The sequence below is a fragment of the Meriones unguiculatus genome, chromosome 16 (assembly GCF_030254825.1).
Source record: "Meriones unguiculatus strain TT.TT164.6M chromosome 16, Bangor_MerUng_6.1, whole genome shotgun sequence".
NCBI lineage: Eukaryota > Metazoa > Chordata > Mammalia > Rodentia > Muridae > Meriones > Meriones unguiculatus.
Genome location: NC_083363.1, coordinates 22,806,303 through 22,821,756, shown reverse-complemented (window position 1 = coordinate 22,821,756; position 15,454 = coordinate 22,806,303). Strand labels below are relative to the sequence as shown.

The window sequence follows — 15,454 nt, the reverse complement described above, 5'->3', positions numbered from 1 at the left end:
CCTTTGACTCACGCTGTCTGATATCATGAAGGCAATCGCATAAACAGCCTGAAAGGCAGTGACCTAATGCTACTGATGGAGACATGTCCTGGCAGGTGCCGCTCCAGGACAAATCCTCCTGTTTGTGTCCCATGCTCTAACCCTCAGTTATGATGTGTCCTCGGTATGCCACCTCTTCAGTCATTCCGCAGATACTCATCGTGTGCCAGGCACCCCTCCACCAGCAAAGTGAGTTCAAGGGAGAAAGGGAGGTTGGGTGTGGAGGCACAGGACTTTAATCCCAGCACGTAGAAGCCAGAGGCAGCAGACCTCTAAGTTCAAGGGTGCTTTAAGAGCCAGGCTAGCACAAGCTGCACTGTAAGACACAGCCTTAAAAATAACAGCCAGGAAGAGGGCGCCTTGATGTTGCTTCCTGCTGATAGAAACCCAATGTTTGCTTTTTTTCCGTCTAACTAATAAAGACAGTGAACTTTCAGATACTGTGTAAGTTGGTAAACTCTTCTGTTGTTGTGAGACAGGGTTTCATGTATCCAGTTTGGCCTGGAGCTCCCTGTATAGCTGAGGATGGCTTTGCACCTCTGTTTCTCCTGCCTCTGTCTCCTTGTAGCAGTTTCCTTGTGCTAGGCTGACAGCTCTGTGCCATCCTGCCGTCCTGCCCCGTGGAAGGGCTGCTGGGGATTACATCCAGGACTCTGCATCCCAGTCAAGCGCTCACTTGCCCAGCCCTCAGGGACCGGCTGCTAGGTCGTTCACAGCAAAGGCTGAAAACATCAGAGGCTTGGGGACCTTAAAGGTGATGCTGGAGTAATTGTTTGGCTTTCTATCTGGGAACCATTAACTGCATGTGTACACTAGTGAAACATTAACTTTCCGGTTGTTTGGTTTTTTTTCTTCTCTTCAGCAACAGGAAGTGAGGCAGGCTCCCAGCAAGGCAGGGACCTCGCAGACAGAGCCAGGGAGGAAAATGAAGCTCCCGATTTTCATAGCAGATGCGTTCACGGCGACAGCTTTCCGGGGCAATCCTGCCGCTGTCTGCCTCCTGGAAAACGTGAGTACTCAGTTCTCAAGGGCCGCGCCTGAAATTCTAGATGTGTGCAGAGCCTGTGACCTTTGGTGGAGAAGTGAGACAACCTTCGTGAGTGTTGGCTGCTTTGGCTGCATTCTGTCACCTCAGTGATGGTCATGAGGGGATGGGTGTACCTAGACTGAGTCAGAACCACCACAGAGACTCCCAGGCAGAGGACCTGGCAGCAGGTGGGAGTGGGGGCTCGCTTGAAACTCTGGTGTTCCAAAGGAAAAGCCAGGAGGTTCATGAGTCTGGGGTCAGCCTGGGCTACATAGCAGATCCTAGGCTTGCCTGGGCTACGTAAAGAGACTCATCTTACAAAATAAAAAAAATAAATAGATAAGCAAACAAATATAAAAAAGTAGAGGAAAACTAGCCCTCAGTTTAGTTTTATGACTGGATATGACTGAAACTACATTTGGGTCTTATTTTAGGGGCTCTTCCACAGGCTTGGGGGAAGGGTTGAAGCAAGGTCAAGATTTGCAGTCCCGGCTGGCCCTAACCTCCCTGTGTAGCCAGAGCTACCTTCAAACTGTCTCAGCCTCCTTGGTGCTAGGGTTGCAGGTGTATGCCATCAGCCCTGGCTTTAACCTTCCCCATACTCCAGACATTTAGAAATTCCTTTTAGGGGGCTGAAGGCTCATTGGTTAAAAGTACATACTGCCTCAGGCTCAGTGGCACATGCCTGTGATCCCAGCACTCGGGGAGGCAGAAGCAGGTGGGTCTCTGTGAGTCTACAAAGTGAGTCCAGGACAGTCAAGGCTACACAGAGAAACCCTGTCTTGAAAAAATAAAAAGTGTGTACTGTTCTTGCAGAGGACTTTAGTTCCTATCCTAACACCTGTGTGGTGTGCTTACAGCTTCCTGTAACCCCAGCTCCAGGAGCGCTGACACGCTCTTCTGACCTCCAAGGGTACTGCACTCATGTACAAGTCTCCCCCCATGCATGTACACATGTGCACACACACACACACACACACACACACACACACACACGTGTGCTCTCTCTCAGACCTCCAAAGGCTCTACACTCAGGTGTACTTAGAGAAAAACACATTCACATTCTCTCTCTCTCATTCTCATTCTCTCTCTCTCTCTTATAAATAATCATCAAAATATTTTTTAAAAATCTCTTTGGCATCAAGGAAATAAGACACCTGCAAGGAATTAAGTAGAGACAAGGAGCTGATCTCTAGAATATGAAAAACTTAATTTGCCAACCCCCCTTCCTTTTATAAATAGCTCTTCTGCAGCTCCCGGCTTAGCAGGTAAAGGTCTTTGGCACCGAGTCTGAAGACCAGAGTTCAGTCCCTGGGAGGCACATAGTATGAGAAGAAAGCCTCCTCCTGGCAGGTCACCCTCTGACATCTGAGTGGCTATGCTAGACAAGTGCCTCCCCAAATAAGTGAAGTAGTTGAATTTAAATTTAAAAAAAAATGTAAAAAATAATTGCTAATGGGATAGTTAAATATTCCTTGGCCTTCTGGTGAATGCTGTATTGTTTCCTGGGTGGTAGGAGGCAGGCAGCGTCCTGTGTCACTTTATGTTGATGGTCACCTTCACAGGCTCTCGAGTGGCCTTGAAGACACGTCTCTTGACCCTTGTGAGGGACTCCTCAGATGAGGTCACTTGTACTGGGAAGACCCGCCCTCACCGTGGACAGCGCTGTGGGTGGGCGTGCATTGTGTGGAATGAGCACAGCTGTGTCAGTGACCGCAGTGCTCGGAGCCATGGGAACCATCAAGCAGTGCCTAGGCGGGGCTCAGGGAAGTGGCAGAGCTTTCCCAGGTCTGGGTACAGACCCTGACAGACTGTCCAGAAGCTTGGGACTGCAGCCTCCTCCCCTGGTTTGGTCACATCCTGAGACTGTCCCCCACCATGATGGGCCGATGCTAGCTGACCCCTCCTCCCTGAGCTTCCGTGTTGAGTAGTAGGTGCCCTCCAAGAGGCAGAAGAATCTCCAGCTGAGTGGACTGGACAGATGGCTCAGCAGAACACGGCCTGCTCTTCCCGAGTATCTGATTCAGTTCCCAGCACCCACATGGCCCCTCACACCTGCCTGAAACTCCACAGTTCAAAGGGATCCAACACCCTCACACAGACATACATGCAAGCAAAATACCAGTGCGCATAAAATAAAAATAGATATCAAGGGGGGAGGGGCTGGAGAGATGGCTCAGTGGTTAAGAGCACTATCTGTTCTTCCAAAGGACCAGGGTTCAATTCTACATGGCAGCTTACAGCTGTCTGTAACTCCAGTTCCAAGGGATCTGACACCAATGCACATAAAAATTAAATAAAAAGAGATAGGGAGAGAATGCCTCCATAAAAGGAGAAAGAGAAGCAGAAAAAAGAGCAGGAGGAGGAGGTGGAGGAGGAGGAGAAGCAGTGGCAACACAAGTTGACCTACCTGGGGCATCTTAGAACTTGTCTACAAAGGAAAATGAATAAATAAATAAATAAATACATAAATAAATAGGTTTTTTAAATGCCTGGGGTCATAGCCCAGTGACAGAGCTTGCCTGGCATGTCTGAAACCCTTTGGTTGACTCCCTACACTTGAAAAAAGAGAATAAAAAGGAGTGCAAGATTTTTTACTTGATAATAAGCTGACATAAATAGGAACCTGGCCCGATGCTGTGGGTTTTCACTTGAGTAGCTTTGCACATTTCTGATTCTCCCTTAGGTGCTATAGGCCTGGGTGTCTGAAAAATTGCCTTTATAAACTTGCCTTGAGTTATGTTAACTAACAGTAGTTACCATGCCAGGACATCTGATTTGCGTTTCCAAAGTCTCAATGACCATTTGTTCCTAATTAAGATACTGGAGGAAGACAGCCATCAGCAAATTGCCAGGGAAATGAACCTTTCTGAAACAGCTTTCATCAGGAAACTGCAGCCGACTGACAACTTCATACAGAGTAAATGCACATTTTCCGTATTTTCCTGGGTGGTGGCGAGGGCGTTTAAGGGAGATGTTCATGTCATGTGCATGCAGACAGCATGTGTGTGTGTGTGTGTGTGTGTGTGTGTGTGTGTTAGTTCATCTGGGGGAAGCATGTGGAAGGTGAGTCTGAGCTTGTAGTTGTCTCCCACCTCCTAAGTTCGAGCATTGGAGAGCGGCCCCAGAGCTGCATGTGGGTAGGTGGGGCCTAATGGCAGTGAGAGCATATCAGAGGATGGGTTTGGCATCTCAGGAGTGGGCTTCTTTGACACGGGTGTTTGGCTTCCTCTTGTGCCCGTGCTTCCTGCCCTGGGCTGATGCACTGAGAAGGCTCTCAGCAGGTGCCAGCTCCTAGGCCACAAACCTCTAAGCCACCAGTCTACCTTCGGGGATATTCCTTTCTTGAAGGGTCAACCAATCCACGGCCTTCTGCTGCAGCATCCCAAATGGACCTCGGATGCTGGTGAGCCTACAGCTTCTGCTCCAGACCTGCCCGCCGGGAGCCGGTGGATGTCTGTCTAGTCTGCATCTGCCCTTTGGCAACAGTTCACTGTTAACCACGGCAGTTAGAGGTTTAGGGAGGAAGATGCTGGAAAGCTTCAGGCGTGCCTTCCTGGGTCTGACTTGCTTCTCTTTGGCTTTTCCTCCTCTGAAGGTTCCTGTTTTGGACTAAGGTGGTTTACGCCCGTGAGTGAGGTCCCGCTGTGCGGTCATGCCACCCTGGCCTCCGCGGCGGTGCTCTTTCACAAAATAAGTAATGTGATTTTTTTATATGCTTACAGGCATGCATGTATGTATATGGTTTTTGTGTGTTTGTTTGTTTTTGAGCCAGGTAGCCCTGGCTGTGTTGGAACTCACTCTGTAGACCAGGCTAGCCTCTAACAGAGCTCCTCCTGCCTCTACCTCCCTGATGCTGGGATTAAAGGGATTAAAGGTACTACCACACCTGGCTTCTGAATGATGTTCTCTAAAACAGTATTTCTGTAACCCAGGCTTGCCCTGGATTACGTAGCTGTGGAAGATCCAGTGCTCCTGACCCTCCTGCCTCAGCCTTTCCCCTACTAGATTCCATGTATGCAACACTAGCACTTTGGAGATAGAAGCCAGAGGATTTTTATGAGTTCAAAAGCAGCCTGGCCTACGAGAGTTTAAGGCTAGTGGGAACTTCATAGTTAAGATCTTGTCTTGAAAAATGAATTAAAATAGAAAATTTTAAAAAAAGCATTTAAAATGGGCTGGGACTATAGTTCAGTGTTAGTTAAGTTGCTCTAGTGGTGCTAGAGTTGATCCCTAATACTGGAGAAGGTGGTGGCAGGTTCCCTGTACCCAGGTTGTTTTCCTCATCCTTGATTCCTGCTCTGCCCAGAGAACACGAACAGCACTCTAACGTTTGTCACTCTGAGTGGGGAGCTGAAGGCCAGAAAGGCAGAAGATGGGATTGTCTTGGACTTTCCTCTCTACCCAACCTTCCCCCAGGTTAGCCCTTACTGTATTTACGTCTAATTGTGACATGAGTGATTATAGCTACAAGCTGAGGTCAGCCCACAGCTCTCCTGCTCAGCAATGACTTCATCTCTTTTCTCCTCCTAGGACTTCCATGAAGTAGGAGACTTGATAAAGGTTGGTGAAAAGCCGGTGTGATGTGCTCAGTTGTCCCTGTTTGAACAGAAAGCTCTGGTTTGATGTTGTCATCCACTCTAACTGGTGGCATGAACCTGGGAAGCGGGGGGGGGGGGCGCTAAAAATGAGGCCCATGCAACAGCCAACTGCATTCAGGGCATCAGACAATTTATACTCCGAGGGTTAGGAAGAGTCACATGATTAGTCTATAATGACAAGGACAAGCTGCACGTGGCCAAAGTCCTGTTTTCCCACAGAGACATGTAACCAAGAGCCAGTTGTCATGGATAATCTGAGGCGAGCTCCTATTCACTATTCATGCAAGGGGCACGGGAGCACGTTCCAAGAACAACTGTGCTTTTGAAGAAACCGAGGTCACAAGACTCGCTCTCCTGGAGTTGTCTCATAAGCTCTCACGATTTCTCTCACCCGACTCCGTTCTTAGACCGTGAGCTGACATGATATGATCCCATAAAAAGGGGCGGCCTGCTGCGTTGAAAGCCTAGGCAATTTTAGAGTAGCATGTTAGTAGTGTATCTGTTAGTAAGGTTGATCACTTCCGTTGAGTTGTAACCTTTCTCTCCATACTGTGTAGCCCAGGCTAGCCTTGAACTTGCAGTTCTCTTGCCTATCAAGTACTAGGATTAGAGGTTCGTGCCATCACACCAACTCCTTTGGTTTAACTATAACCAATATAACCTCTCTAGTGGGATGGGAGTAAGACAGAGTGTTTGGGGCGGAGTGAGTGTGTGTGAGGAGGTGGAGAGGAAGATAATACCAGACATCCTCAGGCCCTTGAACATTTAAAGGTCGGGTTTCTATTCTTTCCTGCTGGAGGAGAAATCAGTCTGTGATGTGACGGTGTGACCATGCAAGTTCAGGTAGGGGAGCTGGGAATTTTCTTCCTTGTCTTAAAAAATTCCTTTACAAGTTTCTACATGTATGCAACAAATTTTGGTCCTTTTTACTCCCCAGGCCACCTCCCAAAACCCTTATCCCCAGCAATTTCCCTACTTCACACTCCCCTCTCTCTCTCTTTCTCTTCTCTGTATGTTTCACTGAATTTAAACAGAGTTGCTTGCATGAGCACTGGGTGGTGCTGGGCAGCAGTTACTGGAATGTGGGCAATTGGTGGTCATATCACTGATAAAATGACACCCTTTCTCCAGTTGCCAGTAGTCTATCAGGGAAGCTCAGGGCCTCATGAGCTCCTCCTTCACCCATGATGAAATGTTGACAGGTCTGATGTTTTGCAGATAGCCACAGCTGCTGTGATGTTCATGAGCTCATGAGTGCAGTGGTCATGCCATGTCTAAAAGATGCTTTTCTGCGGCACTCTTCCCATCCTTTGGCTTTTATGCTCTTCTAACCTCTTTTCTTTTGGTCTTTGAGCTTTGGGAATAGATGAATAATAGATGTCCCAGTTAGGGTCAAACCCTCAAAAGCCACTGAATCTCAGATTTTGACTAGTGATGAGTCCCTGCAATTGACCAGTACTTACTTCAAAACTAAGCATCTCTGACAAAGGCTAAGGATGGCAATAACCTATAGATATAAATAAAAGCATTAAGAGGGTGGTGTGACAACACATGTCCATTTACAAAACTACAGCAGTAAGTCCCGTCTTAGGGTCCGTGGCCTTCCCCAGCCACGGGCACCTAATCAGGTGCACAGTATGAGGTGTGAAACAGTCCTCTAGCTTAATGGGAGGGTGATTGGTTACCTCTGTAACAGTCATGCCACTATTGCACGAGCACTGGGATTTTCTCTAGGAAAGACCATTCAATAAAATCCACAGAAAGAAGGTGGAGAAAAAGGGTGGAAAGTGCCGGTAGATGTCGCTGTCACCAATCCGAGTGGTGGACAAGGAGAGTGAAGAGGGTGGCAAAGAAAGCGTGGGTACTTCCCGGTGAAGATAAGAAATATAGCCTGGTCTCACCGTGGCTGTGAGCGTCTGTTCTGGGCGGTGCCACATACTAAGTGTTTTTTACCCACACTGTCTCCTTTTTTCCTCTATGTCACCCAGTGAGGTAAGTGCTGCAGTTGTTCCGTGGAGGTTCTAGAACGCCTGGTGCATAGGTGACGAAGGAAGGGACCATGACAGAGCAAGGGAGGTCACGAGGAAAGCATGTTTGGGAGTCTGCTGAGTCCCCTGTTCACTCTAGGGTGGTGCATGGCTGTTCCTTTTCTGCCCACTGTTGAGGGGCTGACTTTAGTTGGGGAGATGTGAACATGTGTTTTCCTCAAGGGACACACAGAACAGACCAAAGGATTCCATAGAGTCTAGCTTGGTGAGCCAATGACTTTTGTGTGGTCCCTCCCACCAGTGTGGGTGACTCAGAAGGAGCCGAGTCACTGATAGGCTCTTTCCAGCATGGGAGGCAGCTCACAAGGCTGCGCCCCTGAAGCTCCCGGTAGAACCTGTGGGCGCTTCCACCAGAAGAGCTGCTGCCGCCGCACAGCCTTGGGGATGAGCTTAGTGAGTCTTGTAACTTTCTAAGTGTAGGTTTCGTTAGCTTCCTGGGTCTGAGCAGCCTTCCTCCACTCCCCAGGATGGAATATTTCAGGTGGGAGGAAACAGCTACACAGCAAGACAGAGGGGCCTCGGCCGTGGGAACTGGAGCTTCCTTAGAGGTGAAGCCGTAAACTAGTGCCTGCATCATGACTCTACCCAGAGGCTGGGCCTGGTACCAAAGCAGAGAGCTCCTGGGACGTGTCCTCTGACCTCCACACTTGAGGCCCCTCCCCACATACATATACATACATACACACGTATAAATAGATTTTTTTTAAACCACAGAAAGTCTCCTGTGTCACCTTCCCCCTTCACCAGGGTTTATGGGTATGAGCGTGTGGTCATGCCTGGCTTTTTAGGTAGGTGCTGGGGATCTGAACTCAGATCCTCATTTTTTTTTTTAAACAAAGCTTATTTGTTTATTTATTTATTTAATGTATCTGAGTGCTTTAGCTGCATGTACACCTGCATGCCAGAAGAGGCCATCAGATCATATTATTGATGGTTGTGAGCCACCATGTGGTTGCTGGAAATTGAACTCAGGTCCTTTAGCAGCTGAGCCATCACCTCTCCAGCCCCTGGTCCTCATTCTTACTCATCTCTTTAGCCCCAACCTATTAACCGCGGTCTTTCATTGTTCTGGAGCTCGCTGATTAAGCTAGCAAGACCCAGGGAGCCTCCTGTCTCTGTCTCCCCAACAGGGACATAACAACTGTTGGTCACCATGCCTGACTTTGAAAATATGGATTCTGGGAATTGAACTCAGGCCCACATGTTCACAAAGCAGGCACTTTACCAACTGAGCCATCTCTCCAGCTTGGCCATAATCTCGTCCTTTTTTCCTGGTTTATGTGGTGCTTTGGTTTCATTCATGCTAGGCAAGCCACGTTGCAGGGCTGGAGGTCAGAGGACAACTTGCAGGAGTGGGTTCTCTCTTGCTATTTGGGTCTGGGTGGCTGAATTCAGGTTATGGAGCTGGGCAGTCCTCACTCAGCAAGCCTATTTGTTGGCACTCTGAGGTATTTTTGGTCTGTTTCACAGGCAGCCATAGGTGACACCCTGGTCCAGGACATCAGGTACTCTCCGGATACCCGGAAACTCCTGGTCCGGCTCAGCGATTCTTATGACAGGTAAACATCATGTTTAACCATTTACATGCCAGCACCCAGATTTCCAGCTCTGCTTCAGTCAGGCCGTACTATCTCCAAAGCATGACTTTTTTGTTGTTGGTGTTTCTTTTTCCTTCTCTTTTGAGAGAGGGTTTCCCTATATAGCTCTTGCTGGCTGAGACTCTGTAGAATAGTCTGGCTTCAAGCTCAGAGGTCCACCTGTCTCTTCCACCAAAGTGCTAGGATTAGGGGCTTGACCCGACCACTTCCTTTCCCATGGGTAGATGTCAGGGCAGGCTCTCCCTCCCTGTGCTGAGCCATCTGGGCACAGCCCAGCCTCCTTCCCATGCGTAGGAGGCCGTTGGCAAATGCTTATTCCTGACCCCTCCCGTTTGTGCTCCAGGTCCTTTCTAGAGACCCTGAAGGTGAACACGGAGCCTCTGCCTCAGATTGAAAAGACAGGGAGGGTGAAAGGACTCATTCTCACTCTCAAAGGAGAGCCTGGGGGGCAGGCGGCCCCCTATGACTTCTACTCCAGATACTTTGCACCATGGGTTGGTTTGCCTGAAGACCCAGTAACAGGTACTCTTTTCTTAAGATGGGCGGGGAGTGGGGGGGGGACTAACCAGGGGAGAGGAGGAATACAAACAGCTGATTTCACACGTGGGTGCTTTGTGTTGTCAATGTGACAGAGTCCAGAACCAGCTGGGAGGTGGGCCTCTGAGCAAGACTGAGGGATTGCCTTGATTATGCTAATTCAAGTGGCCTATCTCAATTGTGGGCGAGAGGGTCCCTAACTGGGATCCTGGCCTGTGTGACTAGGGAGAGGGGTCAAGCGGCAGCTGTATTCATGGCTCTCTCTGACTGTTGGATGTGACATGAGTAGCTGCCTCTGCTGCCCAGACCTCCCAGCCACGAAGGGATGCACCTTGAAATGTGAGTGAAAACAAACCTTCACGTTTTCTCCTTCAGCTGTTTTTGTCACAGTGTTTTATCCAGCAGCGGGAAGAAACTGAAACAGACAGGCCTCATGTGACAGTTCAGCTCCTGGCTTTGTTTCATTTTCTGAAACAGACTTCATGTAGCTGGGCAGGCCTCTAACTTGGCATGTAAGGGTGTAAGGACAGTGGCTCCGGCTTCCTGCTCTTCCTGCCTCTGCTGTCTGGTGCTGGGATTTCAGATTGTGTGCTGTCATGCTGGCTCTGTGGATTTGACTGCCTTTCTTCTTTCTCTCCCTCTTCTCCTTCACTGAATTTCTTCTGTGAAAAGATGCTTAAGAGGGGAAGGAAGGATTGTAGGAGCCAGAGGAGTCGAAAACACCTAAGAACACAGCCTATAGAATCAACTAAGCAGGGTTCATAGGGGCTCACGGAGACTGACGCGGCAATCACGGAGCCTTGCATGAGTCTGAGCTGGGTCCTCTGCATATATGTTAGGGTATGCGGGTCTTCTGCATGTATGTTAGGGTTATGCAGGTCTTCTGCATGTATGTGAGGGTTGTGTAGCTTGGTGTTCTTGTAGAACTAACAGTGGGAGTTCAACTTTTGTCTATGACTTTTTTTTTTTTCTGTCTGCTTTTGGAACCAATTTCTTCTTACTGGGTTGCCTCATCCAGTTCGTGCCTGGTCTTATTGTAACGTGTTATGCCAGGTTTGGTGGATATCCCTGGAGGCCTGCTCCTTTCTGAAGGGAAACACAGGAGTGGATCTGGGGGAGAAGGGAGATTGGGGGCAGGGCTGGGAGGACAGGAAACTGGTTGGTATGTTATGTGTGAAAAAATAAAAAATAAATAAATAACAACAACAAAGAGGGCATTATAGCAGGTTGAAACCGGTGGCTGACAGCCTGGCTCTGCAGCCCTGCCTTCCTCGTTCTTATCACCTGGACAGGTGACAACCGCTGAAAACCTTAGTCTTTCCAAATAATACCTCAGTGGGTTAGGTCAGCACAGCACATGCTCAGGACAAAAGACAACGCCTGGAACACGGTAAATGCCCAGTAAGCACTAGCTGTGCTCAGTCTCTGCTGCTGCTGCTGCCTCCTCCTTCTCCTCCTCCTCCTCCAATTGGGGATTGGACCTAGGGCCGCCCTGCTTGCCAGGCTGCATTGCACCACAGAGCCACAGACATGCGTACTTAACTCTCAGTGCACTTAGATTCCTGAGCCAACGCTTGCAGGCCTGTACCAGCCGGATGCAGAGGACAGACATCAAAGAGGGGCAGCCATGCCGCTCCCTCCACTTCTGTCCTCAAACAGGGCAGGAACCTGGAGGCAGGAGCTGATGCAGAGGCCGCGGAGGGCTGCTGCTCACTGGCTTGCTCCTCATGGCCTGCTCAGCCTGCTTTCTCATAGAACCCAGGACCACCAGCCACAGTGGGCTGGGCCCTTCCCCATCAATCACTAGTTAAGGAAATGCCTTACAGCTGGATCTTATGAAACATTTTCTCAGTCATGGTTCTCTTCTTTCCAGAGACGCCAGCTTAGGTCAGGTTGACATAAACCTAGCCAGCGCACCATGGCGGAGGGGTCTGGATGGTGTGCATACACATAGCTGCTTTCCAAGACCGTAACTAAGAAGCAGGATGCTTTTGTGTGTAATGTTTTCTACATGGAAAATGTCTTTGGATGAGCTAGGGTGGAGAGGGCAGAGTGGGGCTGAGGGGTCCTGAGACGAGGAACTTTTAGTCTTTGGCAAACCAGAGTGTTGGTTACCATACTCAGACACCCCATAATGCTCAGTAAGCTTGTCTGATGGGTGAGAAAAGCACACTTCCTCAATTTCCTTACCCCCACTCCAAAGACTTTTCAGGAAGTTATAAAGTTACAGATCTTAAGCTTTCTTCTTCTCCTCCTTTTTTTTTTGGGGGGGTTCAAGACAGGGTTTCTCTGTGTATAGCTTTGGCTGTCCTGGAACTAGCTCTGTAGACCAGGTTGTCCTAGATCTCACAGAGATCCACCTGCCTCTGCCTCCCAAGTGCTGGGTTTAAAGTCATGTGCCCTCACTGCTTGGCTTTTTTTTCTTCTTTTTTCTTTTTTTAAGACAGATTTTCATGTAGCCCAGTCTGGCCTCAAGCTCCCTATGTAGGGTTTCAGGTGTGCACCACCATGCCTGACATGACTTTATATTTCAGCACACTGAACCCACAATACCAAACCCCTGGCTGAAAGGGATGTTCTTTTTGCCCACAAAGCCCCACAAGGTTAACCATGTGTCTGAGTTCTTTTTCTTGCATATGTGCCCTAGAAGGAAGGAGACATGTTCCCTAGAAAGATTTACGCGAAGGCCTCGAATTTCCTATCAAGAGCTGACTGTGCAGGCTGGAGAAATGGCTCCGTGGTTAAGAGTAAACAGTGCTCTCTCCGAGGACCTGGGTTCAGTTCCCGGAGCTCACGTCAAGCGGCTCTCAGGAGCATCTGCTGAATTTCTGGCTGCCACAGGCTCAGCACGCTGGTGCACAGAGGCACACACAGACTCACACATTATTAAAAATAATAAAATAAATAATTAAAAAAAGAGCTAACAATAAATGGATGACCCAAATTAAGCCCAAAGCCAGGTATGGAGGTACAAGCCTATTATCCCAGCACTCAGGAGGTAGAAGCAGGAGGATCAGAAGTTCAAAGCCAGCCTCAGCTACCTAAAGAATTCAAGTCAGCCTGAGATCCATGGACCCCTGTCTTAAAAAACAAGCAAGCAAATCCCTTCAGTCTAATCCTTCAGAAACAGTAAGGCATAGTTGACAATTTGAGATAGCTGATTCATAAACCCCTGAGTTCACTTCTTTACGCCATACTCTCCTGTGGCCTGATTGAAGTAGGACTAGATCATCTAACGTCCAGTCAGGCTGGTTCAGCGACTCATCGCTCACACAGCTAGGGACACACCACTTCCGCTTCTCTGCTTGTGTTCATGGCATCTTCCTTTTCAGGATCTGCACACACCATTCTCAGCAGCTACTGGTCCCAGCAGCTCGGGAAGAAAGAGATGCGAGGTAGGATGCGTCCTTCCCTCTCTCTCCAACTCTGTGGGTGCTTGGGTTTGCAAATGCTCAAACATGGACAGAGGCATAGCCCATCCCTTAACTTCTTGGGACAAGGCCTTGCTAAGTAGACCAGGCTGACCCCCAGTTTGCATATACTTCCTGAGGGCTGGGACTGCCCAATACTATGCCCAGATCAACTTTCTTATTTGCCTCATTTGTATCTATTTTCATATGCATTAGCGCCTTAAAAATGTATTAAGAGTTGAGCTGGGTAGTGGTAGCACTCAGGAGGCAGAGGCAGTTTGAGTTTGAGGCTAGCCTGGTCTACAGAGTGAATTCTAGGACAACGAGGGTTACCCAAAGAAACCCTGTCTCAAAAAACAAAAACAGAAACAAAACAGAAAGTATTAAGATCTTATGTTATCATTCCTGTGAAATGCCCCGGAAACATCTCCCCTTCAATGACCCCCACTCCCAACTCTCTCCACCCTACTTCTCAAACACAGATATTTCTGATACAGTAAGTACTTAATAAATGCTGGGTGACTATAATTAGCCTGCCAGGTAACTTCCGAGAGGAATGAGCCCTTTTCTCTGCCCTGGGTGAGTGTAATGACTTCCCGAGGACCTGGAAGACTGGCACTGTGTTTCTTCTGTGGGCCTGGCACATATGGCTGCTTTAACATGTTGTGACGAAACAAGCTCGCTCTGTTTAATTCAGAGCAGAAGGTGGGTTCTTTTTCCAGTGGCCCCGGAAGGAGAGGGCTGGGCAGTGCGTGTACATCAATTGTGCGGCCCTCCGTGGCTGCAGGAAAATGAGGGAGAGGTGGGAGGCGCTATGGACACGTGGAGGAATTTACTCTGGAAACTGGCCTGGGAGGAGTTCTGGGTTTGTAACAGTAAGTGCTCCAGTGTGTGGTAAAGCACAGGGAAAATGCTCTTAATTGGCACCACTTGTTTTCTCTCAGCCTTTCAGTGTTCCCGCCGAGGAGGGGAACTGGACATTTCCCTGCGAGCTGATGGACGAGTTGACATGAAGGGTGGTGCGGCTATTGTCTTAGAGGGCACGCTGACGGCCTAGAGACGCTTATGCTGGGCGGTGGCCGCTGCTCAACACTGTGTTTTCTCTATATCAAAAAACCAAACCAAACAACAAATGCGCCGAGCTTCTTTCATGCCCAGCAGCGCCCTCCGTCCTCTCATGAAGAGCCAGAAGGGAGGACGTTCAATGGAAGTGCGTTAGCGTCTCCTGACTCCTTGCCTGATGGTGAGCTCTCACCTCTGCCGGGCTGTGTATCTTCAGTAACCCGCAGCAGAGAGTGATGCGGCCACTTCTTTTTGATTGTGACTGCCAATCACAGCGAGAGATCCACTGATTAGGCGTGGGCACCTTAGGGTATTTATTTCACAGCCATTTAGAAGTTTGAATAGCTTTGTGGAAATGCTGTGATGCCAAATCCCTGCCAGAAACATTTCTTCCCTGCCCCCTGAGGTTCCAAAGACTGACCTAGGTATAATGCCACCAAAGTTCCCGCAGGCCACCAATGAGTTATTGAGCTTGGGGGAGGGTTACTTAGAGAAGTGCCGGTGTGCCCCCTAAACTGTGGCCAGAAAGGCTTTTATCCAGCAGCGATGATGACTTTCCTACAGAGGCATTGACGGAGCCCCTTAGTCTTTGCTTTTCTCTAGCCTCTTGCTGAGACCATGTACAATTAGGGCCTCAGGAGATAGGGAGTGGCTGGGTGCTCAGGCTGGGTGCTCAGATGAGGCTCCTCAGCTACCCCACTCTGCCCTCTGTGAGGAGAAGAAGCAGCCATCAAGCCCAGCCGGGATGATCTTTGGCAAGTGGGCATAGCCACTCCTGAAGATGGCAGTTGCTTGGCTCAGAGTATTGTCCGAGCAAATGCAGGAAAACATCCCACAGTGTAATAATACTGAGAAACAGAGATGAGTAGGGTGCCATCAAGGCTGACAACCTGAGTTCGATTCCTGGGACCACACTGTGGAAGCATGAGAACCAACTGCTGAACGTTGTCCTCGGACCTACATACACACAGGTGCTGTGGCATGCACACCCACACATATACATGCTATACCCAAAACAAACAAGTAAACGTGATGAAAATAAATTTTGCCTTTATGTATGCACTAAAAACTTAGGGCAAACTCAGAAAATGAATGGAAGAAGGGACGGGTTAGGTGGCGTGGGGGATGGCTC

At 48.9% G+C, this 15,454-nt stretch overlaps 1 protein-coding gene across 3 annotated transcripts; it reads left to right on the top strand.

Annotated features, from left to right (window-relative positions):
* Nucleotides 1-134: 134 nt before the first annotated feature.
* Nucleotides 135-15,365, top strand: LOC110557218 (phenazine biosynthesis-like domain-containing protein). 3 transcript variants are annotated; one of them, XM_021651452.2, is made up of 10 exons: nucleotides 645-793; nucleotides 902-1,048; nucleotides 3,887-3,986; nucleotides 4,665-4,763; nucleotides 5,376-5,485; nucleotides 5,600-5,629; nucleotides 9,186-9,274; nucleotides 9,657-9,835; nucleotides 13,183-13,245; nucleotides 14,205-15,365. In XM_021651452.2, exons 2-10 carry the CDS (start codon nucleotides 965-967, stop codon nucleotides 14,315-14,317), a joined length of 867 nt encoding a protein of 288 aa, XP_021507127.1. In that variant the 5' UTR covers nucleotides 645-793; nucleotides 902-964; the 3' UTR covers nucleotides 14,318-15,365. The 3 variants fall into 3 exon arrangements, with proteins under 3 accessions (XP_060225413.1, XP_021507128.1, XP_021507127.1); XM_021651453.2 differs by lacking the exon at nucleotides 4,665-4,763 and having other exon boundaries at nucleotides 642-793; XM_060369430.1 differs by lacking the exons at nucleotides 645-793; nucleotides 3,887-3,986; nucleotides 4,665-4,763 and adding an exon at nucleotides 135-228.
* The last annotated feature ends 89 nt before the right edge of the window (nucleotides 15,366-15,454 follow it).

What these genes read in the sequence shown, in the direction of transcription:
- LOC110557218 (XM_021651452.2), top strand. Translation starts at nt 965, where the DNA reads ATGAAGCTCCCGATTTTCATAGCAGATGCGTTCACGGCGACAGCTTTC. An exon ending in AAGTAGGAGACTTGATAAAG is followed by an intron (nt 5,630 to 9,185) that starts GTTGGTGAAAAG and finishes TCTGTTTCACAG; the next exon opens with GCAGCCATAGGTGACACCCT. An exon ending in CGGGAAGAAAGAGATGCGAG is followed by an intron (nt 13,246 to 14,204) that starts GTAGGATGCGTC and finishes GTTTTCTCTCAG; the next exon opens with CCTTTCAGTGTTCCCGCCGA.